Source organism: Anser cygnoides, chromosome 1 (assembly GCF_040182565.1).
Source record: "Anser cygnoides isolate HZ-2024a breed goose chromosome 1, Taihu_goose_T2T_genome, whole genome shotgun sequence".
Taxonomy (NCBI): domain Eukaryota; kingdom Metazoa; phylum Chordata; class Aves; order Anseriformes; family Anatidae; genus Anser; species Anser cygnoides.
Window position 1 is genome coordinate 65,402,011 of NC_089873.1, and position 27,495 is coordinate 65,429,505.

The 27,495-nt window shown below is 41.7% G+C and overlaps 2 protein-coding genes and 1 long non-coding RNA gene across 6 annotated transcripts in view; 2 read left to right on the forward strand and 1 right to left on the reverse strand.

Moving 5' to 3' along the window:
- KDM5A (lysine demethylase 5A) overlaps positions 1–10,907 on the reverse strand; it is a 48,653-nt gene extending 37,746 nt beyond the window's left edge. Inside the window, exons 1-5 of one of the 2 annotated variants that reach the window (XM_048058942.2) lie at positions 10,488–10,907; positions 8,610–8,687; positions 7,408–7,530; positions 6,379–6,549; positions 5,392–5,526 (exon numbers count right to left, since the gene is read on the reverse strand). In XM_048058942.2, the coding sequence (XP_047914899.2) occupies positions 5,392–5,526; positions 6,379–6,549; positions 7,408–7,530; positions 8,610–8,687; positions 10,488–10,655 (675 nt within the window). In that variant the 5' untranslated portion in view covers positions 10,656–10,907. The remainder of the gene's footprint in view (positions 1–5,391; positions 5,527–6,378; positions 6,550–7,407; positions 7,531–8,609; positions 8,688–10,487) is intronic. The other variant, XM_048058932.2, reaches the window with a different exon arrangement.
- A 46-nt stretch (positions 10,908–10,953) lies between these two features.
- On the forward strand, positions 10,954–13,108 carry LOC136789678 (uncharacterized). 2 transcript variants are annotated; one of them, XR_010828576.1, is made up of 2 exons: positions 10,954–11,424; positions 12,970–13,108. It is a non-coding gene; the product is annotated as an uncharacterized lncRNA (long non-coding RNA). The 2 variants fall into 2 exon arrangements; XR_010828577.1 differs by lacking the exon at positions 10,954–11,424 and adding an exon at positions 12,049–12,861.
- Positions 13,109–13,343: 235 nt separating this feature from the next.
- CCDC77 (coiled-coil domain containing 77) lies at positions 13,344–27,433 on the forward strand. Of its 2 annotated transcripts, XM_013173009.3 has the most exons (12): positions 13,344–13,888; positions 14,186–14,258; positions 15,237–15,453; positions 16,739–16,881; positions 17,845–17,941; positions 19,264–19,330; positions 20,104–20,198; positions 21,502–21,650; positions 21,994–22,234; positions 23,113–23,238; positions 23,322–23,474; positions 25,285–27,433. In XM_013173009.3, the coding sequence occupies exons 2-12, from the start codon at positions 14,248–14,250 to the stop codon at positions 25,429–25,431; spliced, it is 1,446 nt and encodes a 481-aa protein (XP_013028463.3). In that variant the 5' UTR covers positions 13,344–13,888; positions 14,186–14,247; the 3' UTR covers positions 25,432–27,433. The 2 variants fall into 2 exon arrangements, with proteins under 2 accessions (XP_013028463.3, XP_013028461.3); XM_013173007.3 differs by lacking the exon at positions 14,186–14,258 and having other exon boundaries at positions 13,345–13,888.
- The last annotated feature ends 62 nt before the right edge of the window (positions 27,434–27,495 follow it).

Genomic DNA, 27,495 nt, shown 5'->3' on the forward strand with positions numbered 1-27,495 from the left:
CAATCTCATAATACCCAACATCAGCTTTTCAAACAAAAGGCAACAGAGGCATGAAAAGACATGATTTTCTTTTCCTAAAGCCAACGAGTGAATGCAAATGGAGTAAAAGACAGCATTTTTATCCCTACTTTCCAAATAATTTCCCACTTAGCATCAGGCTAACCACAGAAAGTCATCTATACAGCAAACAAAAGAACTACGTCTGACATTTATCAAAAAAATAATTAAGAATGCCACAGCATTATTTTCCAAAACTACCATGATACCATGAAGTGCTTTGAAGGGAACACAAATCATGTTTCAACAAGAGCTTTTATATACTTCCTTGAATAGACAAATGGCACTGAGTTCCAATCTATTTCCTGGGTTTACTCATGATGGCAAGCTATAACTGAGATCACAGCTACTCGTACCTTTGCAACCTCAAAATCAGAGATGAAAAGACCTGTTAAGCTAGATGACACACCTCCACAGACCTGCAGTCCCATTGCTTCCTGAAGCATTCCGTTCAAGCGAACTTCTTCCTGTCCCCCATTAACAATCAATCTCATTCTCCCACATCACATCTGCTAACCTAGCAGCACAAAGAACCTCAATTTTCTGGTTTTATCTACAATGCAATCACCTTGGTATTTGCATTTACGTTGTCGCCTTGCATGTTGAAAACCCTTTCTAACACTGATAAAGGCCACTAAATTGTCACCATTCACAATCTTCCTCCTGAAATTAACTGATCCTAAAAGATCTCAGCAAGACTATCAATTTAGAAGACCGGTGTCTAGTTCTGAAGTGGCTATCTTCACATAGCTTACTCATGTTATTTCGTCTGTTATTCTCCACAGAATTAAGACCTGATTTGTCCCATATGAAATAAGCTCCCTTGGGGAGACAAACATTCACAGTTTTCAATCAAAACAACCAAAAAGACCTCTCCCAGAAAGTGCTTAAAATAAGAAATTCAAATGTACTTTTAGCAAAGCTCGACGTAGATCCATTTCCATTTAATCAGTTGCTTTTTTCTGTTGCCAGAACACAGGGAAAGAAATCTCTTCTCCTAGTCGTTATTACCCAGGGGAATTTTAGCGATATTTAGAGGCCCTGTTCCCACTGAATTGCGTGTTCAATCTTTCCTAAGTGATTATCACTAATATTCTACTTTTGAATATTTATGAATTCAACATTGCTATTAATTTCCGTTTAGATTTATATATTTTTTTTATTATTTGTTTGTTAAGTCCACTCTGAGATTGCACCCCAACTAGCAAATTTTACGTCATAAACTCTTCAATATTTGGCTAACAAGTCATGAGTAAACACGGACTTATTTTTGCTGTATGGAAAAGCCTACAACCTAGAGACTTCACAGGTCCCATTTGAAATTTGTTCATATTTTGTCCGTTTTCTCAATGAATAGAACTTGACCAAATCAACCCACATCACAGATCTCATCACAGTATGATTTTCCATCACTTCAGCAACATTTATTAATGCTCTCCAAAATTTCCCTCCTGCTGTTGTGACCTAAGGTAAGTTTCTCAATGATGCCCAAAAAATAATTCGACTATCATATTTACTAAAAGTAAATCACTAATGTACAACCATCCTCTTTAGTTTTATAGCATTGATTAAAAATGTGTTGCCTAAATAAGATTTTCATAACACCATTGCCCGTATTTATTTCGATTCCACTAAAACTAAGTGGATATAATCCACTTACTTTTCCATGCTCAGGCCAAAAAAAAAGCTATACTGTTAAAAAAAAAAAAAGATTATATATTAAAATGTAAGCAGATTTAAAAAAAAAAACAGATTCCTGTATAACCTTACAAATACTGCAAGGCTATTGATAGCGTAAGTTGTGAAAACCAAAAGCATTCACAAGGCTTAACGAGGAGTCTTTCCGTGGTATCCTTCACGATAGCATAGAAACACCCAACTCAAAACTGTGAATACATGAAAAGAGGTATCCTTCACGATAGCATAGAAACACCCAACTCAAAACTGTGAATACATGAAAAGAGATATCCTGCATTCCTTGCCATCTTTTCACTATTAATAGTACAAAACTTCATGTTCTTGCATTAGTTTTTTTGTACAACGAAAAGCAAAATTAACTTGATTAAATTTAAATTCTTCTTCCTGAAGGATGCTTGATGAAGATAACTTTCTTTTACTTTCTCAACAGAAACACTACCCAAAGGCTTTTCTTGTATAAGGGCAAATCATGTAACATGACGAGAAGAGCTGCAAACAAGAATTCAAATATTTGTGTGCTTTCCCCATTTGTCAGCATCTCCCAGAGTTCTTTTGTTTTACTAAATTATTGCCATCAGATAAATCTCTCAAATTAAAAAAAAAAGAAATTTCACTTTATTGTTATTCTAAAACCATCCACAATTGTTTTTAGTTTTTCCCAAGCTTGCTTGGATATTAATATCCTTATTATTTATCAAAATTGATCATCTTTGACCAGACAGCACTTAATTATCTTTTTCTTCCAGCACAGCATTTCCTTACCAGAACTCATCATGATGTAACCTCATTAGATAAATCCCTTGTCAGTTAAAATACATCCTAAAGGATAACTTGTGCAGATATTTTCCCCATAAGATTCCCTTATATTTAACTTATCTTTAAGGATATTCCACTTTCCCAATCTGAATCATCCTTTTTGTTTTTGTTGTTTGTATCTTTACAAGCCTTTCGTAAGTATTTCAGTTGCCCTTCTCCACATTTTATTTAATAGCTTTCTTCAGAAGAAAGAGAATGAAGCGTTCCATTTATTTTTGAACAGAATGTCTCATAACTAAATTGTCCTCTTCCTTTTTGGAAATAAAACTCCTTCTTTCACAAAGGAGAATTGTCATTCCCTATTTTCTTTCATTTTTTACTTAAAAAAGATAAAAAATGTGGTTTTCTAAAATCTGTCATCTCCTACTACTGAAGATCTCTGTTTATTCAAGTAATCTCCAATTACTACCTTTATAGTAATATAAAGTGATATTATTATTAAAGCGATTATTATTATTAAAGTGATATTTATATAGTGATAGGACCCACAGGAATGGTGTCAAGCTGAGGCAGAGGAGATTTAGTCTAGACATCAGGAAGAGGTTCTTCACTGAGAGGATGGTCACATACTGGAACAGGTTCCCCAGTGAAGTAGTCACTGCACCAAGCCTGTTGGAGTTTAGGAAGTGTTTGGACTGTGCACTTAGTCACATGGTCTAAAATTTTGGGTAGACCTGTGTGGTGCCAGGAGTTGGATTCGATGATCATTACGGGTCCCTTCCAACTTGGGATATTCTATGATTCTATGATTATGCCTTCTTACTCTTTTCCAATTCATGTGCAAAAAGATGCAGAGCATCTTTGGAAAATACTGTTAGATCTTGGAAAGTCTGAGATGCAGTGTTCAGTGTAGTCAGCCATGACCACTACCCACCCAGGCATTGGACTACCCAGCATATTACACAATTGCTAAGATTCCCGAGCTAGAATAAAATGGCATTTATTTAGCAGGTTGTTGTTTTGGTTTGGTTTTTTAAACACTGTTTTTAGTCTGTGCCCTGAAGAATACTTAAATAATCTCTGGTAAAATTCCAGGTATGCACTTCAAACAACATACAGAGCACTGTCTATAGAGAGTTACACTGAAATCTCGAACAGTTTCTAAGCGTTCCCCAGATATCTACGCCTCTACCATTTGTGGCTACTGAGGACAAATTTCTATTTCTAAATACAGTTCCAGAGTTGATTTTACATATTTGTATATAGCCAAAGAAGTATTTCTTGATTGTGTTGGAAGCTACGTGAGTAGGTTGAGTTTTTCCTGTACTTAAGAACTCATTCTACCTATTTTAGTAACTGTAATGCTTAAATGATAATGTGGCTGATGGCCTTTTAAAAGGCATTTAAATACATATATATATATATATCTATGCTGACTTTTTGCAGATCATCCAAGTAAAAATCCTCTCTCACTTCTGAAACGCAGCACCTTTAAGTGAAATGAAGTAGCTATGCTGTACCAGGATCACCCCAGAAAGATTCTTCCAATGAGAAATGAGAGGTATCATTATTATACTAAATTCAGCAGGAGAAAAGATCCCATGGGACGTTAATAACATCATAATGCTTTTATGCCAGTGTGACCTCTTTCCTCCTACATGGTATTATGCTAGAAGATTGGGTCAAATCCAAAGCCAAATTCCACTTAATGAATGGCTGCTGCAGCTCCTGCACCATTCTGTTTTTCTGGACAGCTCGCTAACAATACATGATTGGAGAGATCTGGTAAGATCACAGCCTGGGACTGCTTGTGTGATGCACTGTTTTATGTTTGCAATAAATAACGTTGAGTCAGTGTCGGTTAGTAGAGGGAACAGGCTAAAAGGGACAATTTAGGCTGAGTCAGTCATGATGTCAGAGAAAAACAAGAAAGTTAAAGACACTCAAAAATCTCAGTAACAAGAAAAAATAAATTTGTAAAAACAGCATTTGACAAAACATCATGGTATTTAAACCAAGTCTAGAACAGCATGAAGCAAGTACTAAGAATGTTACATATAAATCTACCTTTCACCCATGTTCCACCAGCTGGCCAGCAGGGAGCCACTAGAGCTGATCTGAAAAAGCTTAGGATGCTGCCTGCAACAGCAGTCTTTGTGAAAAGGTGAAGGCCTGCCCTAAATAGTGCAATAGAAGGTATGGAGCTGTCAGGATAAGCCTCCAAGACTGCTTCCAGAGATGTAGCATTTAAAGTGGCAGTCATTCCATCAGAATTGAGACACAGGGGGGTACTCCCAGGATTTGTTATCACCTAGTGGATTAACAGATGTTCCTGTAATACTGCTAATGCAGATGAAGAGAAACCAACTCTCAGTAGAAAGCCTGTGGAATTTGCATGCCATCATTGAACATCCACCCTCCCACCCGTTTCATTTCTTCAAAAAAATGGTTAGTCCCAAGTATCACATTGCTAATTTCCACAAAGACTTACGTACACACAATTACAGTCAGGTAGCTAAAGGACATATTAAGAAAACAATAAAAAAGTGTCAAACTTTGTGCAAGCATAAGCTTCAACATCATTTCACAAATAGCTTTTTATCTGCTTCATTTGCACGCGCACTACCAAGGTACATAGGCTACTTGTAACTAAACAAAAAGCATCTTTTAGATGTTTTTCCATAAACACCACATCTACCACAAGTAAACCAAGCCTCAGAGACACATCTTCCGCTGGATTTTTATTAAGTGAAAACTGCTTCCTCACAGCACTTTTGAGCAGGCTCCCACAGGCAGACAACCTGTTGATGCACTTCCAGCGCTGCTTTGCTGGTGCAAGGAATAAGCATTCTGTCTGTAAGAGCCAAGCAACATGGGTACCTGGGACTTGACACGCCTGGTTCTCTTCAGCACGACGTTCATTCTTGAGCCTTGCTTTGGGGAAGCCTGGGCATCTGAGCTGAGGTCCTCAGCCTCGACTTTTTCCTTAAGGTCCAAGTTTGGCTTTTGGATGCCCTAGGGGATCAGAGCACAAAAGGACACCAGGTTGATTGAGCAGGCAGTGCTGATCATTCCACTGTCTGTGAACCAATTCTCTTTGCTAAGAAACAGGCCAATCTGTGAAATCACATCACACAAGGGGCAATTATTCCAGACACCCTTCTTTTATGAAGAAAGGCTGAAAAAGTTGCGGTTTGCTTAGCCCAGGGAAGACTAGGCTCCAGGGAGGTGGACTTCCAGTACTTAAAGGGGCCTACAAGAAAGATGGTAAGACTATCGGGGAGTGTCATACTAAGGACAAGGCGTAATGATTTTAAACTAAAACAGGGGAGATTTAGAAGAGAAGGAAGAAATTCTTTATAGTAAAGTTGGTGAGGCACTGGAACAGGCTGCCCAGAGAAGCTGTGGCTGCCTCATCCCTGGAAGTGCTCAAGGCCAGGCTGGACACAGCTTTGGGCAACCTGGTCTAGTGTGAGGTGCCCCATGGCGGAGGGGGTGTGACTGGACGGTCTTTAAGTCCCTTCCAACCCAAACCATTCTATGATTTTTTGAATCTCAGCCACCAGCTTATCAAGAGAGGTAAAGACAGCTTTCCAATCAGTCATCATCTTCTGCCCTATTTTCCTTCTCAGTGGGGCTGGCTTCAGTCTTAAAAAGAAATCGCAACCAGCAAATAACCACACGAGGTCACGTTACAACTTCTAGCACTATTCTGTCACAAGTAAGCATGAGGGCGGCTGTATGTCTGTCTACGTAGCTGCAGCTTCTAAAAACGCAGACCACGTTCTCCTTTCATGTGCAGTAACAAGCAGCATTCTAGGGGCAGTTTGGATCCCATCTTTACATTCTGGAAAAGAAGTGTCTCACCATAAGGCTGACGCCAGACTGGAAGAGCTCATAGGGGTACAGGATCCGTTCATAATGAGACTTTAGTAACGACCCAGTGCCTTTTCCTGGCAGGTAGCCAAGCCGACTTGCCACTTTAGACCATTTCTTCTCTTTAGTGACTACTTCAAAGCCTCCTTTGCTGGCAACAATCTGAAACACAAAAAAAAACGTTAAGGGCTTTGAGCTGCTCTAACCACCTATTTGGATCTTTACATTTCTACTTACCAAAGAGGAAGAAGTCTTGACAGGGGAATGGAAACTGATGCTTTAGCATAGAAATGCTAGAACTTCCACATTTTAATTCCTCACCTTGCTAAAGAAATCTGCCTATTTATATTAACGGTCCTTCTTTAGCAGGCAAGTTTATAACTGTACATATATTTTGCCAGGGCAATGGCCGTCTCCAGCAAAGGCTTTTTATTTGTGTGCAAATCTGGAGAAACAACGTATCAGACATAACTATAGCAATATAAATTTTTTTAGCCAGCCTTAAGCATAGACTGTACTGGAAACAGATTAAAACAATTGTTCCAGAAGTTAACAGTATAAACTCTCAAAGATGCACATTTACGTCACATGGAAAATCTCTACTGGGTGACAGGAGGGACCAACTACAATTCATTGCAGAATTGCTAAGTCAGGAGCTGAACTGTATGCAAGTACACCACTACCATCTCAGAGACCACCTCAAACTCCCGCAGCTCTGCCATACATAAGAGGACAAAGGCAAACGGCAGACATACACCAGGATGTTCAAGCACTACAGTTCAAGGCAAATACGTGCTGTACACAATCCAACTGAAGACAGCTGATGTAAATATGCTTGACGCAGCTGCCACAACCTTGCGATTTATGAAGTTTCTTTCACTATGTTCCCCCCCCCCGCAATGAGATTTAATCTCCATACTGAGATTAATGCTGTAAAACAAGCCCTCCCTGTTACTTGGCTTCTCAACCTAGAATGAAAAACAAAGTCTGTCTGACCACATCCAGCAATTGCTTGCTCACCTTGCTCAGACCATAGAGATCCAGTATTTTTCTCTCCACCACAGGGATTTTTAAATTGGACCCTTGAAGTTCCCAAAATTTTGCTAACTGATCCAAGAAGTCCAGCTTCACTCTTGTCATTGCCTGCAATCAATAACATAAGACAAATGCATATGTCCCAAAACAAGCATGACGATACCTTACAGTCCTGGGAAAACACATGGTAAGTTTTTATAGTGTTTTCATTTTCAAAGTGTAACTTGGCAAGTCAAGTATTTCATAGGTAAAAAAGGTAGAAATAAAAATATTAGTAAGATGAAAGACCTTTATAAACATAAAATTACATATGTTCTTGCACTCTGCATTTAAGATCCTATAAGCTGAATTCCTACCTAACAATTTCTCATTCTAAAACCAAAATGCCTACTTGTAAAAAAAAAAAAAAGAAAAAAAAGAAAAAAAAAGATCAGCATTCCAGGGAGCAACATAAGAGCAATTAATAAAACCTATGAGGGTAAGGGGGGTTAGAAACAGCTTTTCTGTATGCCTTCACCATGCAGAAGGACCTCCTCCCTTGAGTATTTTTGGAGTACTCAAATCACTTTCCATAAGGAGACCCATTTACAAGCCAAATGATACGTGACGTTTTGGTATATGAACAGAGCAAGGCTTTGAGAAATGCTGCAGGGAAAAGGAAAACCAGGACAGAACGGGACTCACGCTGTTTTCAAAAAAGCTCCCGTACATTTCTGAAACGTAAAATTAACCAAGCATAACTAGACCTATAAAAACAAAGCAGTTAATTTTAATGCTTAAGAGGCATTATCACGATAGTTGAATATAAGGTTGAATATATACCAGAGGCTTCGGAACAGCAGTAAATATTTTAAGAAAAATAAATAAAACATTGCCTGTGGAGCACTGAAGGCGAGACACTGGCTGCTCTTACTACACAAGATGGTAATTGACACTCGAGACATTTGCAGTTGAATGTGAAAGACTCTTGTGGTTATTTTGGGTAATAAAATAAAAACCAGACATTTCTCAAAGCCATGGAGAGTTATTTTATATGAAGTCTGCCACTGCCAAGTATAAACATTGATGTGGTCTATGGGTTTTTAAAGTCTCTCCATCCAGAAACCTGCCAAGACACAAATCTCGAGCAAAGAGACCTACAGCTTTCAGCGCAAACACAAAATTGTATCAACAGTGGAAAAGCTCACCTCCAGTTCATTCAGGCGCTGAATTCGCGGAGTGAAACGAAAACTTTGTACTTCACAGGCAAATGGAGGCTGCCAGTCCTAAAGAGAGACAGAAGGACGTTTCAATGCTTCAAGAAACTTCGCCAAAAAATGCACATCAGCCCTAGCAATAACTTGAATAAACAAGCTCCTACTAGTAAATGAGTTTCACTACAATTTGTAATATCGTTTTCTACTTTTATGCCATTATCAAGCCTTTTAAAATATTGTTCTTTCATCTTACAAAAATACTGCGGGAAGAGATCCTCACAAAGTTAAAAATAAAAAAGAAAATAAGACTTAAAGCATGTCAGTATGTCCCACCTCATACTGAGCTCACATATGAGAGAGATCCTGTCGCTCGTTGGCATTTACTTACTTATAAGAAATAAAGTTCTATATTTCCTGCACAATGCAAAATTCTCACTGCCAACAGCAGCAAACACCAAATAAAGCATGTTATTAGGCATCTAACTTTTTTCCTGTTTGTCTCCGGTCATATTTCAATAGAGATAATAACTACCAGCCAGGAGTCCAACGCTTTAACAGAAATGCTATTTTAAATAATGCCTGTCGGAACCGTCAGTAGTTGGTTCAATCGCATGTGCCTCCCAGCTCCATCTCTCAAAACCGCGCTATGACATCCGAACAAGTATAATTCAGCTCTTCGGTACCTTTTAAGAAAGCTTAAAATAAAGTGATAGCCCACCGGGCAGTAAATAGAACAAGAGGAAGGACACAACAATCCAGATGGACAAGCCACGCTAAGTATGTATTATTTGCGCTACTGCAGAATATAAAGGCCGCAAGTACAACTGTAAAACATTTACAGCTTCAAATAATGGAAAAGAGTAACAAATCAGCGAGGATGGTAAACAGTGTCTGATGTAGTCCTTATTGCAGGTCGCAAATCAACCCGACGCACGCACCCAGCGAAACGCTGCAGTGCAAACGGCTAAGCAATCACGGGGAAGAAGCACGACTGCGTTCAGCAGCTAGGAAAGTTCCAGTTATCCTCAATGAACAGCATCTGGCTCGGTTTCTTTTGGCCTCTCAACCTAAGCCATTCTGCTTATTTTAGAAGGGGCAGCCCCTTTCTAAACTTGACTTGGAGGTCAAGTTTTCACCATGTCATCAAACCAACTAAACAGGTTCCAGCAACACGGAGAAGGCAGGAGAGGAAGGATCATGAAATCTAATCAGCAGCCCCCATATCTCAGCTGTTCTTGGCTCTTTCTTCCAGCATTCTTTTTCTCTCTCCTTCGCTGTTTTCAATCTCCTATTTTATGGCTATATTTAAGGGTTATTCGTGCTTCAATTATGAAGCGCTCTGACCGTCTTCTCCCGCATTGCCTGATGTTCTTGCCTAAACACTTTACTGGCTCGCAGGGCAAGTCGCCATAAAATAATGGTTTGTGCGTCGAGGCAGTGGAGATATCAAGCTTCTACCTTCTACGCTACCAAGCATAAACATGCAAATCCTGCATATAAACGGGCTGGCCGCACTTCCATTAACAGCTTGAAGCCTGTGTTTATAAACAATGACCCATTTACACGAAATACCCTCCTGCTCCTCCCAGAGCAAACGCCTCTTTTCTCCCCCAGCACCGCTGCAGCCTTTTCTGTCTTTTAAAGGGAGCAGAGCACGGAGCCCCGGGCACCGCCATGCCCTCCAGCCCCACCTGCTCCACAGCAACCTACGGACGCAGCCGGGCGGCCAAGCACCGCACAGGCTCCTTGGCAGGGACACCGAGGCCTGCGGAAGGCGACGCACGAAGCCCCGCGAGGGGGAGCGGCCCGAGGGGCCCACAAGCGGCCCCGGGCTGCGGCCGAGGCGCCCCCCGCCCTGCCCCGCGGTACCTTGGGGGGCCGGATCTTGCAGATGCCGGTTTTCTCGGCCAGGCCGCGGATGCGGCCGATGAAGCCGAGGGGGTCGCTGAACTCCTCCCAGCTGGGCTCGAACACGGGGCACTCGGGGGGGGGCACGAACTCGGCGGCGTAGCGCGACCCGCCGCCGGGCCCCGACATGGCCGCTGAGGGCTGGGGGGGCAGAGGAAGGCGCCGCTGACTGGGGATGGGGCCGGGGGGCGGCCCTCAGGGGCTGGGCAGCGGGCCGGGGCGCATCCCCGGGCGGCGGGGCAGGAGAGGCGGGGCGGGGGGGCGGCTCCTGCCGCGCGGCGGCGACGGCGTCGTGGCCCCGTCCCCCGGGGCCGCCTCCCCCCGCCGCAGCCCCTCTCGGTCGCCTTCCAGCCCGCCGGAAGTTACGCGTTGGGCATCGGCGCTCCCACCCGGAAGGAGGGGGAGCGGCGGCTTCCGAGCGGAAAAGTAGTCCCTCCGCCGCGCCCGCCCCTCAGCGCCCGGGGCTCGGCCGCCTCCCGGGCGGGGCGAGAGGGGGAGGGGAGCGCCCGGCCCGCCGCCGGCTGCGGGGAGCGGAGCGGGGAGCGGGGGAGGGAGGGAGCGGGCCGCCGCCGCTTCCGCCGCGGAGGAATGCGTGAGGGGAGCGGGGCCATCCGCTTCCGGTGCCGAGGGGCCGGCTCGGCCCATTGTCTGAGCACGACGTCAGGGAACGGCCCGGGACACGCCCCCCGCCCGCAGGCCACGCCCCCCGCCCGCAGGCCACGCCCCCCGCGGCGGCCGGTGGGGGAGGGGGCGCGTGGGGGAGGGGGGCGCTCTGAGGCGGCAGGGAGCCGCCGCCATGTTGGGGGCTGAGGGGGCTCCTGGCTGCCCCTGCTTTGGGCAGCCCTGAACTTAAATTTCCCGGTGCTAACACATATGTACGTCCGTATGCATAACACATGTATGTATGTCCACATGCATAACGCATACGTGTGTCCATATGTATAACACATACATGTATGTCCATATGTATAACACATATATGCACATCCATACATACATGTGTCTGTTGGGAGCTCTACCAGCCCACAGCATCTCTTGGTGCTTCTTAATTAAGATCCCGCAAGCCTGGTCGGTGATAAATTTAAATTGGAAATGAGGAGACATTTCTCCTCAGAAAGAGCAGCCAGGCATCGGAACGGGTTGCCCAGGGAGGTGGTGGAGTCACCGTCCCTGGGGGTGTTCAAGGGAAGGTGGGACGTGGTGCTTGGGGACATGGGTTAGTGGGTGGCATTGGTGCTGGGGGACGGTTGGACCAGATGATCTTGGAGGGCTTTTCCAACCTTAATGGTTTTATGATTCTAAATGGCAAGGCTGCGTGAAGAAGTCCCCAACCAACCCCCAACCTCCATGTTACGTGCAGGCACTCTGCACTCTCACCCCATGCAGAATGTTTTCCTTCCAAAGTAAAGCACTCACAACTTAGGACTTGCATACTTCTACTTACCTATTATTACATAGTCTTAAAAAAAAAAAAAGAATTGCATACTGTTTTTTTTTTTTTTTTTTTTTAACCAGAGCCCTGATCTCAGCATTCACCATACCTCACATCTCAACTGATTGTTTATTGCTTTGTCACAGCCTTGACCCTGGCATACTGTTTCAGTCTCAGAACATGCAATTTCCTCCCCCTGTTACCGTGAGGCTCACAATATGTGCTTCACACAGACAAAGACATTTATCTCCATCATTTCCCTGCTAGATTGAAGAGCTGTTGTCCACATTTTGCATATGGGAAACAAATGGCTTGAATGCAAATGGTTAGTTTTGACAAAAGTTATAGGTAACAGCAAACTGATATTATAAAACATTGAGTGAGTTTACCAGTGGGTATTGTGTTATTGCAAAGCCTTACATATTTTTGCAAGGGGTTCTTGACATGGATGCCCGGTATTTTTATGACTCCAAAAGCATGTGGAGTGCAGATGTTGCCTCACCAGTATCTAGAAACTGTATTTCTACATACTCCTGCCAATTTTTTTATTTTTTATTTTTTGGTAGTATCTGTTTTTCTGATGAGCTGTACCAGATTCTCCTGAGGGAATGTATATGTATAGTCACTATTCCCAAGAGCTGAATCACCAGCATACCTGATTTCCGAGATAAGCAACAATTTAGCCAGGAATAGTACGGGGGGAAAACTCCATGCTAGAAAGTACTTAATCCATGCAACACTTTTGTTTTGAGAACCAGTCCCTTGTTGATTTCCTTCTCGGCTGTTCAAGGCTGTTTCATTTATGTGTTTTGGTTAGCGGAGAGTTTTGGAAGGCACCGCAGGGAAGAGTGCAGGTTTCCCAGGTTTCCCTGAGACAAAAAGATTAAAAGTTCTAAATAACATGTAAGGGACGCTTTTTCTTTCTTTTCTTTTTTTTTTTTTTAATTGTATCAGTTCTGCATATTTCCTTTTTGAGATCAAATATTATGTTTTCTCGGTTACTTTCTCCAGTTTGGGTATTGTTAGCCTCTGAAACATTGGAACATGCTGTGACTTGCAGACCCCGAGTCAATCTTTGTTCTTCTTGGTCATCTGGAACTGTTTAGCACTCCCCTGCTGGGAGGAGACTTAAACCTCTTACAGTGTATTTCCAACTGCTTTAGTGAGAGAAGTGGAGAAAGCAGCTCGTCTAACCAAGGATAATAACGGACCGTGTTCTGCACTTCGCCCAGAAAGTTATCAACCATCACCTGTGTGTATTGCGTGTTCACTGAAACGTAAGGAAATTTTTCTCACCCGCAAAATGTAGCTTCCTGGAAATAACTGTGGAAACTTGAAATAGAACTTCATAGCTTTGTAAGCCTAGAAATAAATAAATAAATAAATAAATGCCATCTTATTAATGTGCATGGTTTTCCCTAGCAGACATGGTACCTAGCTTAGGAAACGCTGCATTGCACTGCTGGCTATGGCGAGATACACAGGGGAAGGATGGGGCTAAAAAGCACCTGGATGATCTAAAAAAACCACAGGTCCGAACTGCGAGCCCGGGTGAACCAGCGAGCCCTGCGACTCCTCCGTGGCCGCTGCCCTTCCCCTCAGGCACGCGTCACGACGCGGGTTGCCCCGCCTCGCCCCGCCGCACTACAACTCCCAGAGGCTCCGGCGCGGGCCGTCCGTGTCGCGAGCGCTGATTGGTGGAGGGGGCCGGCGCCGCGTGGAAGGCTGCCCGTGATTGGAGGGGGCGGCGGGTGGCTGGCCGTTCAAGCGGCGGAGGGCGGTTGGCGGCGGTTAGGCGGCCGTTGGGGCCGCGTGGGGTGGCGGTGGCGGCTCCCGGCTGGTCCCCTCAGAGTCCCCTCAGCTTGTCCTGCCTCGGGGCCGCCATGAGCGCCGCGGACCGCTCTGCCGGCACGTCCCCGCGCTCCGCAAGGTAGAGGGGCTGCTACCCCGGGCCCTGCCGCCCGCCTTTCCCCTTCGTGTCGCGTAGCCGGGCTTTACCTTAAGCGAGGCGCTGCTTTGTCCGCTCCTGCGCTGCTGTGCTTTTTTATTCTTGTGCCTGCCTACTTCTGCTGTCCTTTGCTCCAGTAATAAAGTATTCACCTGTTTTCCGTTGTTGCTGTTATTTTTCAAGCGTGTCTGTTGTCCATCTTCTTTTTTCCACACAGCTGTTGGGGAAGTTCCTACATAAGATAAATGCTTTTTAATTATCACTTCCTTACAATGACAGGAATTAAGGAGCTTGGCACGTGTAAAGTTTCCGTGGATTTCTGGGTTCTGCTATAAGCCCTGATGAGCAGTAGGTAAGGGTCACCACTGCCTCTGTCACCCGCCAGATCCTTCTCATAAAAGTTCAGGCTCCGGATTCAGGTTCTGGAGAGAGCTCTTACGGCATTAAATGTATCTTTTCTAAAGAGGCTAATTAGCTTTAATTCTGTTACTGATGGTATCGTAAAACAATATGTGTCAGATCAACATAACTAAACGCTTCTCAAGAGGATTTTGAATCGTGCAGCTCTAGATATGCAAATGTGGTGCTTATTTGAGCATGTTAAATGTCTGAATGCAGTCAATGTTGCTTAAAATATGTAGTTACACATACATATTCTTAATGTGATTTATGTAATAGCAACACAGTCTCTTCCTACTGCCTCAGCATCGAATTCAGTAATTTGGAATTTTCCATTTCACTGTCTAGGGTGGACAAACTATGGATAACACCAAAAAGGAAAGCATGTAGACTCCTAGACCTACATCTTCAGTTATGAGGGCTTGTGCATCAGCTAACCTTAAATTGTTCTCTTTAATCAGAAGTGTTTCTTTAGAAAGTGTTTTTCTCTCTGGTTATCAGAGAAACTATTACAGATTGTCTTTCTCTTTATCCTATAGTGCCTGCTGCTTCTAATGCCAAAGCAAAAGACTTTGCGATCTTTGCTCTCTCCTCTCCCTCCTCTTTTTCTTGCCTCTTCTGCCTTTCAAGTTTACCCTCCCCAAATAACCCATCAGACTTTCGTGCCCTAACGTTCTTGTCCTTCTCCCTTTTCCATAAGGTGCCCCATCTCCGCAGTATAGTAAGCCTGCCAACTGTTCTTTCTATGTTGAAGATTTTGGTTCTCCAAAATGCAGTGATTTCCCATTAATGCCTGGAGCACAGACAAGCTAATGTTTAAAATTGAGTCTGTGTTAAAAGCAAAAATCTCATGTTTTAACTTTTTATTTTTTTTTAATGGTTTATTTTATTATCTGAAGCTTACATGTCATCAGAAAATGTTTCTGTCCAGGCTGGCAACCCCCCATGTCTCATCCAGACATGCTAGTTCTCAGCCTCAGAACCAGGAGGACTCTACTCCTCTCCCATCCATCAATGAGCGCCTGGCCTTCCTCCGCCCTTCCCGGGAGCTGCTGGAATACTACCGCAAGAAGATTGCTGAGTTTGACGAAGAGCATGAGGATTTGGTAAAAAGGCTGGAGAGATACAAAGAAACATACGATGAGCAGGTTAGGAAAAGATCTTTTTTTGATAGGCTGTGTATTGTTACACAAACCTCCTTGACTAGCAAAGAGTTAATATTTTTCTTCATTTCAGAGCTCAGAACACCTGGTCTTAAGGTTTACCAGTAATAGGGTAGGACTGAGCTAGAAAGAAATAAGTAGATCTCTGGCTTTGATTTCAAAATCTAGCTGTCTGCCCTCTGTCAAAGCAAAGGGAAACATGCTTGTACGATATTCTTCTATTCTTAATTTGTTATAGCTTGCTTATATCTTCATACTGGTTGTTCCTGTTCTTTTTATTTTTAAATTGAAGCCTGAGTTTAGATATTCAGTTCAGATGACATCCTGTTTAATTTCCTTGCTTCTTAAATGTGAGGAACGAGTGCACTTTTGTGCAAATTTAATGAGCTTTGATATACAATTAGTATTTATTGCAACAGAATTCATGAGCTTGGCCATAGGCTATATGTAGCAGTAGTACTACACAGTGAATAAGTGGAAATTTAAAAGAAATTCCAAAACTTAAAAATGTTTCTATTTAAAGAGGGAAAAAAAATCTTAGAGGCTATCTTTAATTTGTGTTCTAATATGCCTTAACAGCATGCATCTCTCTAGCTGGCATCTTTGTAATTCTGAATGACCTTTTGGGAGCAGAATGACCACTGAGGTGCTTCCTCACCTACTGGCCATGCTTGAAGCAGCCTGAAAGCCTTCAGACATCCAAACTTCTTTAATTCAACATATAGGAAGAAGAGGTCCGAAGTTCGAAAATAGTGCCTTCTGACCTACGGGAACGGTCTTCTGTAGGGCTTGTTAGTTTTCCACACCAGGTAGACAAACATTAATGAAACATAGTAACTAGAAAAATTTCCTACTACTAAGCCATACAAATCAGTGTTTATTCTTCAGTAACTGCTTTTAAGAATAAGTACTATTTTATAGGTTTTGTTAGGTTTTTGTTGAAGTCAGACTCCTCTTACCTGCACCACTCTGGCTGCCAGTGCAGAAGTGCAACCATTGGAAACTGGAGGCGCTTAGCATGAGCCTTTTTACTGGTGTTGGGTACTGGCGATGATGACAACAGGCACTGTGAGCTCCCTATTGAAACCTATTTAAAAATTTTCCAATACTGCCCTCATCTGGTCAAATTTTATAAGAGATCAATAAGTCACACAGACTGACAGTTGCTACGTTCCAGTTACAGGCTCAGGGTCTGGCACAAGCAGTTTGTACTTTCTAAGGGTTACCCAGTGCCCTGCATCATTTTAAGTACCTCATTCTCTTTACCTAGCACAAACTGCAGTGGGAAGTACGTCAGCGAGAAGAGGAAATTGCAGAGTTGCAAAAGGCTTTGAGTGACATGCAAGTCTACCTCTTCCAGGAGAGGGAACATGTCCTCCGCCTTTACTCAGAGAATGACCGGCTGAAAATCAGGTGTGTCTGGATTGCGGACTGGGTCACTGGCAGTAGCGTGTGCGTGCATTATGTTCTAGTTTTCACCCAGATCCGGAGTCTTCAGAGAAGCAGTTAGGCCACGCTTCCCAAGGAGGGCTTCTATGAAATCATACCAGTCCTGAAGGTGGAATACAATCTGTCAGGCTACTAAATATGTTTCCACTTATACCTCCTCTTCCAGTAGCAGGGAAAAAAAGAGTAGAAGTTGAACATATGAACATGTTTGAATCAAGTTGCCAGTGGAGATTTTGATTTAAGTAGACCTTGCACCTGCCTGGCACAATGTCTTCCCTCAGTGCTAAAAACATGTAAACTCAAGTAGAAAACACAGATGAATACAAATAGTTTTCCTGACTTGCTGGGATCACGTTGGCAGCCACTCCGTTCTAATGCCATGTAGCTGTTGAACTGAAGTATATGCTGCTGTACTGGACTGGCTGCCAGTGGCAAAGGAGTTTCCAAGCTTCTTAAGAACTTGTGTGGATGATACCAATTTTTCTGTTAAAGTTTGAAGAACTTAAGTCAAAAAATGTGTTGATGTGCTGTGGCACTTCTCAAGAGTGTGACAGAAGTGTGATACAGCACTTAATCTAGTTTGCTTTAAAAAACGACGTGCTTACAATCTATTGAATGAAGTATCTGCAAGGTTTTTAGGTAGTTCATAACTCTGGAATGCAAATTCTTTACTACCATGTGTTATCAGCCTAGTATTGTTATGTTTGAAAAGAAGAACGCTTCCCAATGCCAACAGAATTGGTATTTTCCTTTGTAGGTATGCCACATCAGTAATGTCTTTGGGAGTTCATTTTTAAAGAAGTGTTCTCAAGAGCTGAACAGTTTGGAAAACTTGGAGACATTAATGAGTAAACTAGAAAGACTGTGTCACAACGTCTTGATGTATTTAAAAATAGTAATGCACTGATACCTTTCTTTGAATTCTAGGGAACTGGAGGATAGGAAAAAAATTCAGCACCTCCTGGCTTTAGTGGGAACAGACAAAGGAGAAGTTACGTATTTTCACAAGGAGCCGCCACATAAGGCAAGTTCATTTTTTCTACAAAACTGTGCTTTTAATTGCAACATGAAGATCTGTACATGAGAGGCTGACAACAGACCAGATCTGTCCCACAGGTCAAAAGTTGGTAAATAAGCCCAAAGTGGGAGAGATCTGTATCTCTATAACAACACCAGGATTTAGTATAGCTGCTGAGATATTAAATGGGAACAAGCATACTGAAGGTAGGTCTTGTTAGCATCAGCTCCCTTCTGAACACCCACAGATCAGCCTCCTAAATGTCAGGAGTCTGAAGCCAGGTGGCTAATGGTCATTGAGAAGCTGGAGAGAGGACTACAAAGACAAAAGAAAAAAAGGAAGTGCAGAAAATCACCTGGTATGCTGTGTGAAGATCAGCTATCTCAGAGCACCACTGTAAGGTAGCAGTTAGGATCTCAGTAAAGAGTAAAGCAGTGTTGAGATGGCTGTTGCAAATTCCTGTGCAGAAGACTGCAGAAGAGCCATCGCCTCTAGTCAATATTGTGTTGCATATTTCAGAAATAAAGAAATAATGTCAAACTGATTAAATGGCAGTTCATATGAAGAACAGTGTATCTGAACCTACTTGTCAAGAAAGTCAAATGATTCAAATGTACAAAGAGTATGATGGAATATAAGGATTTCTCACAGAGTGAGGCGTAGGAAAAAGGCTGGACTCTGCATCCTCTAGTTGCTCTGCACTGCTCAAGCAGTGCAAAAATCTTGCAGAAGCTTTAAAATTCCATAATACAGAGTAGCGCTAAAATTAGGCATATTATATAGTATCTGCCATGAGATAAGCATTGGGGTTATAACCTGCTCCTTCATGGCCTTCTGTTTTTAAGTGGATTTCAGTTCAACAGTTAGTTTGTTTCAGTAGCTGTATTAGTATTTATCCCAGGCTTGTTTAGTAGCTTCAGTGAATGTGCTGATAAATCAAGCTTCATGTTTCTTTGGGCTGCTAAGAGAAAGAATATGAAAGAAGGAAATAACAATTTTCATCTTCACCTTCTCTCTTCTCATCTGTCCCCAAATGCTCTTTCTCCTGTTGAGGGTGCTGTTTTTCATCTTAATGAAGCCGTCAAGGGCAGGATTACTTTCCAGTTGTTTTTTGGGGGAAAAAAGAGGCAGAAATGGCAAAACTTAGCCATTACAAAGGCAACTTTTTTCAATATGTACATTAAACTTGTGAATATCTTCCTTTTCTTGTGACAGAAGTAAGGTAATGCTGTTCTCTTGGATACCCGGTTTTCATCTTTAAGATTTCTTCTTGGTTATTGCAACTTTAGAGAAGTCAGACATTGAGATATCTAATCTTGTTTCTATAGGTTACTGTTCTGCAAAGGACAGATAAATCCAGAGATCCACATGAAGGATATGATGTTTCTAGAACAGGTACTGTACCAAGAGGGTCTAACAGAAGCTCAGCTCTTGATACTTGTGTGTTTGTCCAGTTTATCAAAATAATTATTTGAGTACTTTGGTATGCTTCCATTAAGTTCCCTAAACGTATCCATGCATTCAGTATTGCATCCTTACGCATTCGGTACTCTAGGCTTCCCTTCAAAATCTTTTAAAATAACCTGAACTGAGTCTCATGTCCTTGGTCTGCTCAGCTAAAGAAGCAGCTGATATGACTGTGGAATGGCTGTTCTGGACCTATGAAGGTATGAACTAGATGGGCACTCTTAGCCAAAGCCATTCCAAGATGTGCTGTTCTGCCTGCCTTTAGTATAGACGGTAGTTTGGGTCTGTATGTCTACATAGGGATTTTCTCGTTTGAAAGAACTAGCTTTTCCAAATTGACTGAGATTAGCTAACAAGCTCAAAACTCACTTCAGATATGATGCTTGTGCAGCTGTGTTATCTGCCTATTCATCCTTTACTTAAGAAAATGTGTTAAGTTCACTTTCTAAATATGCCAAGAAAATCAGTAGGTAGGTTGCCTAAATATTGAGGTGTGTTAGTGTGGGATAAAGGTATATGAACCATAAGCTCTGAAACTTTTTTAATCCAGGTAGCCTTCTGGAAGTCTTTGCGACTGTCGCAGTTGCAATTTTTTTCCTGTTCTTGTAGGCCATCCAGTGCATACAGTACGCCGTGTTTGGAAAGGTACTGCACTTAGACTGGAGTACACTTTTCCACTTCTCATTGATTTCTGCAAATAGGCACCAAGAGGAGCTCTTCAAAACGAGCAGCAAAAGGAGAGAAACCAGAAAGTCCTGAGAGGTATCAGAGGGACAACCAAACACTCCTACTTCAGGTAAAATCTTTCACTAACTGAAGGATATATTTTCTGTCTATCCAGGAAATTGTTAGACAAATCTGCTGTCTGCCTACATAAGATACAGATTCTACCAATTTATTAGTCCCACATCTTACTAATGATTCCCACTTTCTGTCAGTTTACTTAGCTGTTTCTTTGTGATGAACGGCTTAGATTTAGGAACTTGGGTCTGATTCTGGAAGCTTTACATAAGCATGTGTTCCAGTAACGCCAACTTGAATGTGGTGCCTTTAAATACAGAATTTTTAATTGATGTTAACTCGCATAATTTCCTTGATCAGCTATCAATTTACATTAAATCCACAGAAAATCTCCAGGTTTGGGTATTTCATGGAAGTATGACAAAAGGAACAGGTCTGAGATGGAATTAGTCTTCCACAATAAAATGCACTAGTACAGCAAAAAAAGTTCCCTGTGCTAGACTTCAGTGAAAGATAGTATAGATAGCATGACAGAACGAATGATAAAATGTTCAGGATCATGAACTGGGGAAGATAGCAGAAGATAGATGTAAAGCATGAGGAAGGATGAGTCAAGAAAAGCAAATAGCAAACTTGTACAGCAGATCAAGATTTTCATTCGAGAACAGTAGTGACTGACCTAGTGGGCAGTTGGCTGTCATTATAACATTTATTCTGGAGTAAAAACATCATAGAAAATTGTCATAAAATAAGCAATCTAAATTCATGTCAAGTTTTTTTTTTTTTTTTCAAATAGTGCCTTACAATAGGATGTATGTACATTTTTCAAATACTTGTTCCAATTTGTCTCCCTGACCCAGGTCAAGACTCTTTGCGTCTCTCTCCTTCACTCATCTCATGTACATTTAATGCTTCATTCTAGCTGAGTAATTCCTTTTCTTCAAGATACATGGAGTTGCTGCCTTCCTGGAATTTGGGTTTAATTATCACCATTCCATTGGAAGTTGATAGCAGAGAGAGAAAAGTCTGCTTGCATATTCCACAGGATTTGTCACATCCTGTGTGCCGTTTAAATCTTTCCATAATCTTACATCTGTTGCATCTGTTGTCTGTTGTTTCTATCTTTTTCTGCTGTATAGTATACCTGTCTTGTTTATGGCATGATTTTTTTTTTAATGTTTTAGTTATTTGAGAAAATTGATGTTAAAATGAAAACAATAATTGAGAATTTAGAACTCTAGAAATTATTGTTGGGTAGAGTCTTTGACATGAATTCTGGGATTTAAAAGGGACTTGCAAGGACAGGAGCAGGCCTGCTGTGAGAACTTACTCAGTAATGTCTCTGCATGCCTATTCAGGTGGAGGCCCTGCAAGCTCAACTAGAAGAACAGACGCGATTATCCAAGGAACAGCTTGAGGCGTTACTAGAGGACAGGCGGATTCATATGGAGGAAGCCCAGCTCCAGCATCAGAGGGACCAGGACAAGATTAAAACTTTAACAGATAAGTGAGTGTGAGAGAATAACCATGATGTAATGTAGTCATGAGATGAGGAGAGGGGGAACAACAAAAATATGTTGGCTTTCAGTATGTTGCTTGCTGCAGCAGGCAGAAAAGCAAATTATGCAGCCATCTGCTTGACAGTATGTGGAAGGATAGGGTAGTCAGCATATCAAAAATACTGTTTCACATAGAAAGAACATCAGTTCTTCCATGAGATGAACTAAATGTATTAGGAAAATACCTATACCAAAGTTTTATGTTTCTTCCAACTTGCAATGAAGACTGAGGAAATTAGGGTAGGAACTAGGAAAGAAGTGAATTAACTCCACTGGGATCCCTTTTTACAGACTCCATAAGACTCAAAATCTCTTATATGAGAGTACCCGTGACTTTCTCCAGCTCAAGTTTGATGCCCGAGCCAATGAGAAAGCATGGATGGCAGAGAAGGACAGTCTATTGAGGAAATTTGACAAAGATCCAGATCAGCTTATCAGCAGGGAGCCAGAAAGAGAGAAGAAGCAGAGAGATACCAAGAAGATGCCTCAAACAGTTCATGAAGCTTGGAAACTCCACAGTAGAGAAATAAAGGTAATTTTTTGTCCTAGGGAGAGGCTCTCTAACAGTCTTTGGAAAACTGCAAGCATCTGGATCTTGACAAGATAGGCAGTAGCTAGTTGTTGTTGCCAAGCTGTACATGTTTGCTGTCAGTTGCATTGTTGCTGGCACTAATGTGTTTTTTTAAAAACAACAACAACACAACTCTCCTGCTGCAGTATTGTTTTTAAATTTCAGGTAAAAGGTATAGCTGATATTTATGGTAGTGTTTCACTATTGGTTTCTCTTATGCCCAGTGCAAATCACATGATATATGGGCCAACAGTTCTTAACCTGCTTGTTGCACGTGCCCTTGTTTAAGTATAAATGCTTCCAGTTAATGGACTTAGAATGTAGTGTCTGTTCCTGTTGTCAGGGGAGAATAAACTCCTTTCAATTGGTGTCCCATAGCTCTTCTGCAGTAGTCAGGATTTCTTCCACTTCTAATACTCTTCCAGTGAGAAAATCTGAAGTGGGTAAATAAGCAATAAGGACTTAGAAAGTAAACAGACAATAGGGAATTGTTTTCATCTGTCACTGAATGCAGATTGTTCTGGAGTGCAGTACTGGGCAAGCAGCTGAGAAAACAGGAACTACAGCGCTATTGCTGGATATTATTTTTAAGGGGAAGAGGAGAGAGTTCTTTGAACTGTCATGCAGAACTGATCACCTAGTTATGATGTGTTGGTGGTGGAAGGGGCTCTAGAATATTGTGGGAGGGGTCCTTACCTAGTTATTTCATAAACTTTGGCTCCAGTTATTGTTATTTGCCTGTCTTACTGTCCATCCGTCACACTTGTTTTTCCAGAGCAGGGGAAATGTCATGAGCACTGGCTTTAGAGTTAATTCTTTCTGTTCCTTCTGCATCTTAGTCAATGCAAGAGCAACTGATGCAGGAGCAGCGGCTCTCAAACATGTACAGAGAGCAGTGTATCACCCTGGAAAGTGAGCTGGCTAGGATTCGTGAGGAGGGAGATGTTGGCAGAGAACTCTTTAAGGTAATTAGTTGTAATCATCAGCTAGCTATGTGATGATCTTTCAGCCTCTATTCTACTACCCCACTGAGTTTTCATCTCCATAGGAACGCTCAGAAAAGATGGGGAAGCGCCTGAAGCTGATGACTCAGCGATATGAGGCTTTGGAAAAACGTCGTAACATGGAAGTGGAAGGCTTTAAGAATGACATTAAACAGCTTCGGCAGAAGCTGAAAGATGTAGAGAAGCAGCTTTTTAAGGTAACAACTCATTGCTGAAACAGATCATTATGGGCTTACCCAATAGAGGTGTAGTCTCAGTATTTAAATGCAAAATTTCCCTAGAGTTAAGGAAAGTAATTACTTTCCTAAATAGTCATTTAGATATTAATGCTTGATAAAGTTTGCCCTCTTATGTATTTTATTCAGCAAAAACGGTTTGTCATTGTTAATCAATCAAGCATCAAGTTTGTCCGGGGACTGTCCTGTTTATACATTAGCGATATCTTTTTACTACAGCTCTGAAAGTTATCTGATACCTCTAGCTGACTTAGCTGTCTCAAAATTCCAAGGCAGGACAGTAGTCTGTTGTAGAATAATATTCTGCAAAGAATATGTTGATTTTTTTTTTCCCCTGGGGGCCATTGCGTTAGGTTTTGTTCCAGTAAGAGGTAGAATGCTGACCTAAGTATTGTGAATATTCTGTATTCCTTTTTAAATGTCTCATTTGTAACTGCAAAAATCACAGCAGAAACAATGGCTTGAAGCTGAAGCTGTGTAACTTTGAAATAAGATGCACCTTCTACATGTGCAGGTGAACATCAGAACAGCTTAGACGGGCCTTAAGCCACAGCCTTGATGTTTTCTGGAGTTTACAATGTGATATTTATCTAATATATGCTTGAGAGGATCACTAGGCATTGCTTTTGTGCAACTAACTCTTTCAGTCATCTATTTGGCAGTGCCACAGATTTGCTTGTTTTCTGTGTTTTTGGCGCACAGCTCAGTTCATTTAGATTAATACATTTGTCTTCACTAAAGACCTGGATTTTATTTTTTGTTGTTTGGCTCTGGGTTTAACTTTGTTCTTTAAGGACTAAACTTCAACCATATGTGGATGGGAGAAGAATTGCCTATGATATCTTTACTGCAGAGCTGTATATTTTGTTACTATGGGTGCGTTCTTAATCGTATTCTTAATTTCTTTACGCTTCCAGCCACAAGAGGGCAGAAGAATAAAATGCTTGTTAGAAGTCTCCTCTGTGATACTTAAATCCTTCTTACTACTTAAGTCAGAATAACTATAGATGACTACATTTCTACATTTCTTGAATGGTATATTAAACTCTGACCAAGAGCTACATAATGACAATGAGACACCCTAAGGGGTCAAGAGAAAAGGGCTTTGAGAGCAGCTTCCAAGCCTGTGCTGCTGTGATGTTGAATGTGACTGGGCTAGCACGCTATCCAATTTCAGGGTGACAGGAAATGGCAACCCTTGCTAGTTTGCCATCAGGAATTATGATTACCTGGCAGCCTCTGGTCAGCTCAGTATCAACTATATGACCTGGCCTGAGATTAGGAATTGTACTTGAAGTGCTCTTGGATCGTATGTGGTTCAGAAGGCAGTGGGTTGGCCACAGAAGATAGACCACTTCTAGTTCTAACAGCAAAAGATGATAAACTGTCTTCCTATCAGAAGAGAAACTTAGAGCCATATAAAAGTTGATAAGTATTTTAACTCACCTCTTTTTGTGGCTCTACAGATAATACAGGAAGTAAAAATAACCCAAAAGGTTATGGGTAAACTTGATAATGTTCTGTTAGATTTCTTTCTCACCAGTACTATAACACCTTAATGTATGAAAGCTTTATCTGTTATTTTTTTTTGGTTCTGGAATACTTTTCTGTTGGTGATACACACTAGCCCAGTGATGTTAGCTTAAGCATCGTCTTTGCTTGCTACAAAGCATCTCCTTTAGAGTTCTCTTTCTGATAGACTCACTGTACTCTCTAAACTGTACTCTGTACAATGTTGTTTGTATTAATCTGTTTCTCTGTTCCTTTTCAGGTGACTCTGAGTATTGGGCCAGACCAGGATCTTGCAGTTCTACGTGAGGTCCGTCAAGGAAACAGGCTAACCCGTAAAATTCAAGGAGAACTAAAAAACTTAAAAGCAAAAATCTATGGCTTAGAGAATGAACTGCGGGTCTGCTGAAGCTGAGGTTTTAGCTGGCATCACAGTTTGAGAAAGGGGACGTTGCCTGTTTAATGGCATCCAGTGACAGAAGGCTTGAGGAAATCTGCAGTTGTTGTCGTAACATCCATCAGTGGTACATGAGCCAAATTAGGTTGCTCTTTCAGTTGAGATGGCACCTGATAAGACTGATACAGAAAGTACCAGATGACTGGTATTTTACGAATATGCTTATGACTTCTTGCCTTTGTATCTGTAGTGTAGGGAGCTATGTATACTGGTCTTAAACTTTATTTGGAGCAGATGACAAACCAGACGTATTATTAATGATCATTGAAGGATCTAGTTCAAAATCCAATTTGCTTGGTTCACCTTACCCTGTGTGAGAAGGAACTTTTAAATGGTTTAAATGGTTACTGTTATGGTGCCTAGGCACTTCAGCATGTGACTGGAAATTTTCCTCGAAAAAGACGTTGTGTAGAAAGTACGTACTAAAGTGCATTACATTTGACTCTACCCTCGACATCACAACTATTTTAAAATGTCTTCCCTTTGTTCATTTCTAACCTAGCCGGGACAAACCTGACTGATTTTAATATGTTGGGAAAAAGTAACCGTTTTTAGAACTCATCTGCAAGAACAAGCAACCTCTACTCTTGCTTTGAATGTCTGGAGGGGAGGAAAATACTACACTATCAAATGTCATCTTCCTGTCCCCTTTCTTCCGGTTTATCTTAACACACAGAGGAAGCTCATAATAAAAGGCATCTTGTATCTTCCTTACCCATGGTATTATCTACCTTTGTAGCTTTAAATTATACCATGGCCGTGTACCAACAGGTCATGGTCAGCTTTTGCTACAGCTGTCACTGAACTGTAACTGAAACTGGGGTGGAAGAGCCAGTGCCTAGTTGCTACATGATAAATATAACTCTAGCTATACAGTGATTATCTTCATATTAGACATCAGGACAATGCTGTTCTTGAAAACAGATGAAATTGTGAAAAGGGCTGCAATGGGGCTTCAGTCCAGTTTTATAAACGTGGGGTATTCATATTTTTATTGTAGCATCAGCAAATCTTACCCACCTTGGAGAGCACATCTGTGTTGGAAAAGTGATTTCAGTGCCTTCATTTCCTAATGTACATTTCCTAACTTGTTAAGTGTGATGGAAGCAGAAAAATTTTCTGAAGTATATACCTATAGGGTACCAGCAGTTCCTTCCCATTTGAGAAGTACTTGGTGTGCAATAACAAGCGGTTTCTTTTGGATGTGGTAGAGGCAATGGAGATCCTGATGCAGTGTTTGGGAGAGGTTTATATACAGCAGTTCTTGTGCTGTGAAGATTTGGGGAAAAATTGTTTTTATAATACCAGCTAAAACAATGCAGTGAGGAAATTTCTTTGAAAAGTCAGGGCTTGTTTCAGTCGTGTAACCTCTCTGTGAAAAGCTTGCTGTCCCTTATGGTCCTTTTCTTTGGCTTTCATTGTGCACATGTATTCTTGAAGTCAGATTCATCACAGATTTCAGTGTGGGTAGCTGACAATCTGTACCTAGATATTCAACTGCTACTACAAGAGGCTGTTTGAAAGTGTTGTCACTGACAAGTTTAGCTGAAAATGCTAAATGGTTCAGAGATGGATTGATGAACAGCTTAGGTGCTGATGCTATGTGGACAGCTGAAGAAAATTATTAAACTGTGCAATCCATCGTTTAGTCTCACTCCTTAAATTCAGCTGATGGGAAGCTAGCAAAAAAGTCTCTTGAACTGGTAGAAATAAATGGTTTTCTGTTTATTTTCTACTTTTCCAAGCTAGAAGTTGCTGTTGAAATTTCATTTTCCTCAGCTGAAAGCCACAAAATGTGTCTGGACAAAGGCTGTAGGCTTGGACATTCACATTTGTAAGACTGGGAGGAAGTATTGGGGGAAGAAGGATGTAAATGTTTAATTTCCTGTCTTCTTTACTGTTGTTTGTTGTAACTTGCAAGACTGAACAGAATAAAATGGTGACATTCCCAATATATCTGCTGGTGCTTCCACATCAAAGTGCATCTTGAACTTTATTCTTCATTTGTCATTAGGT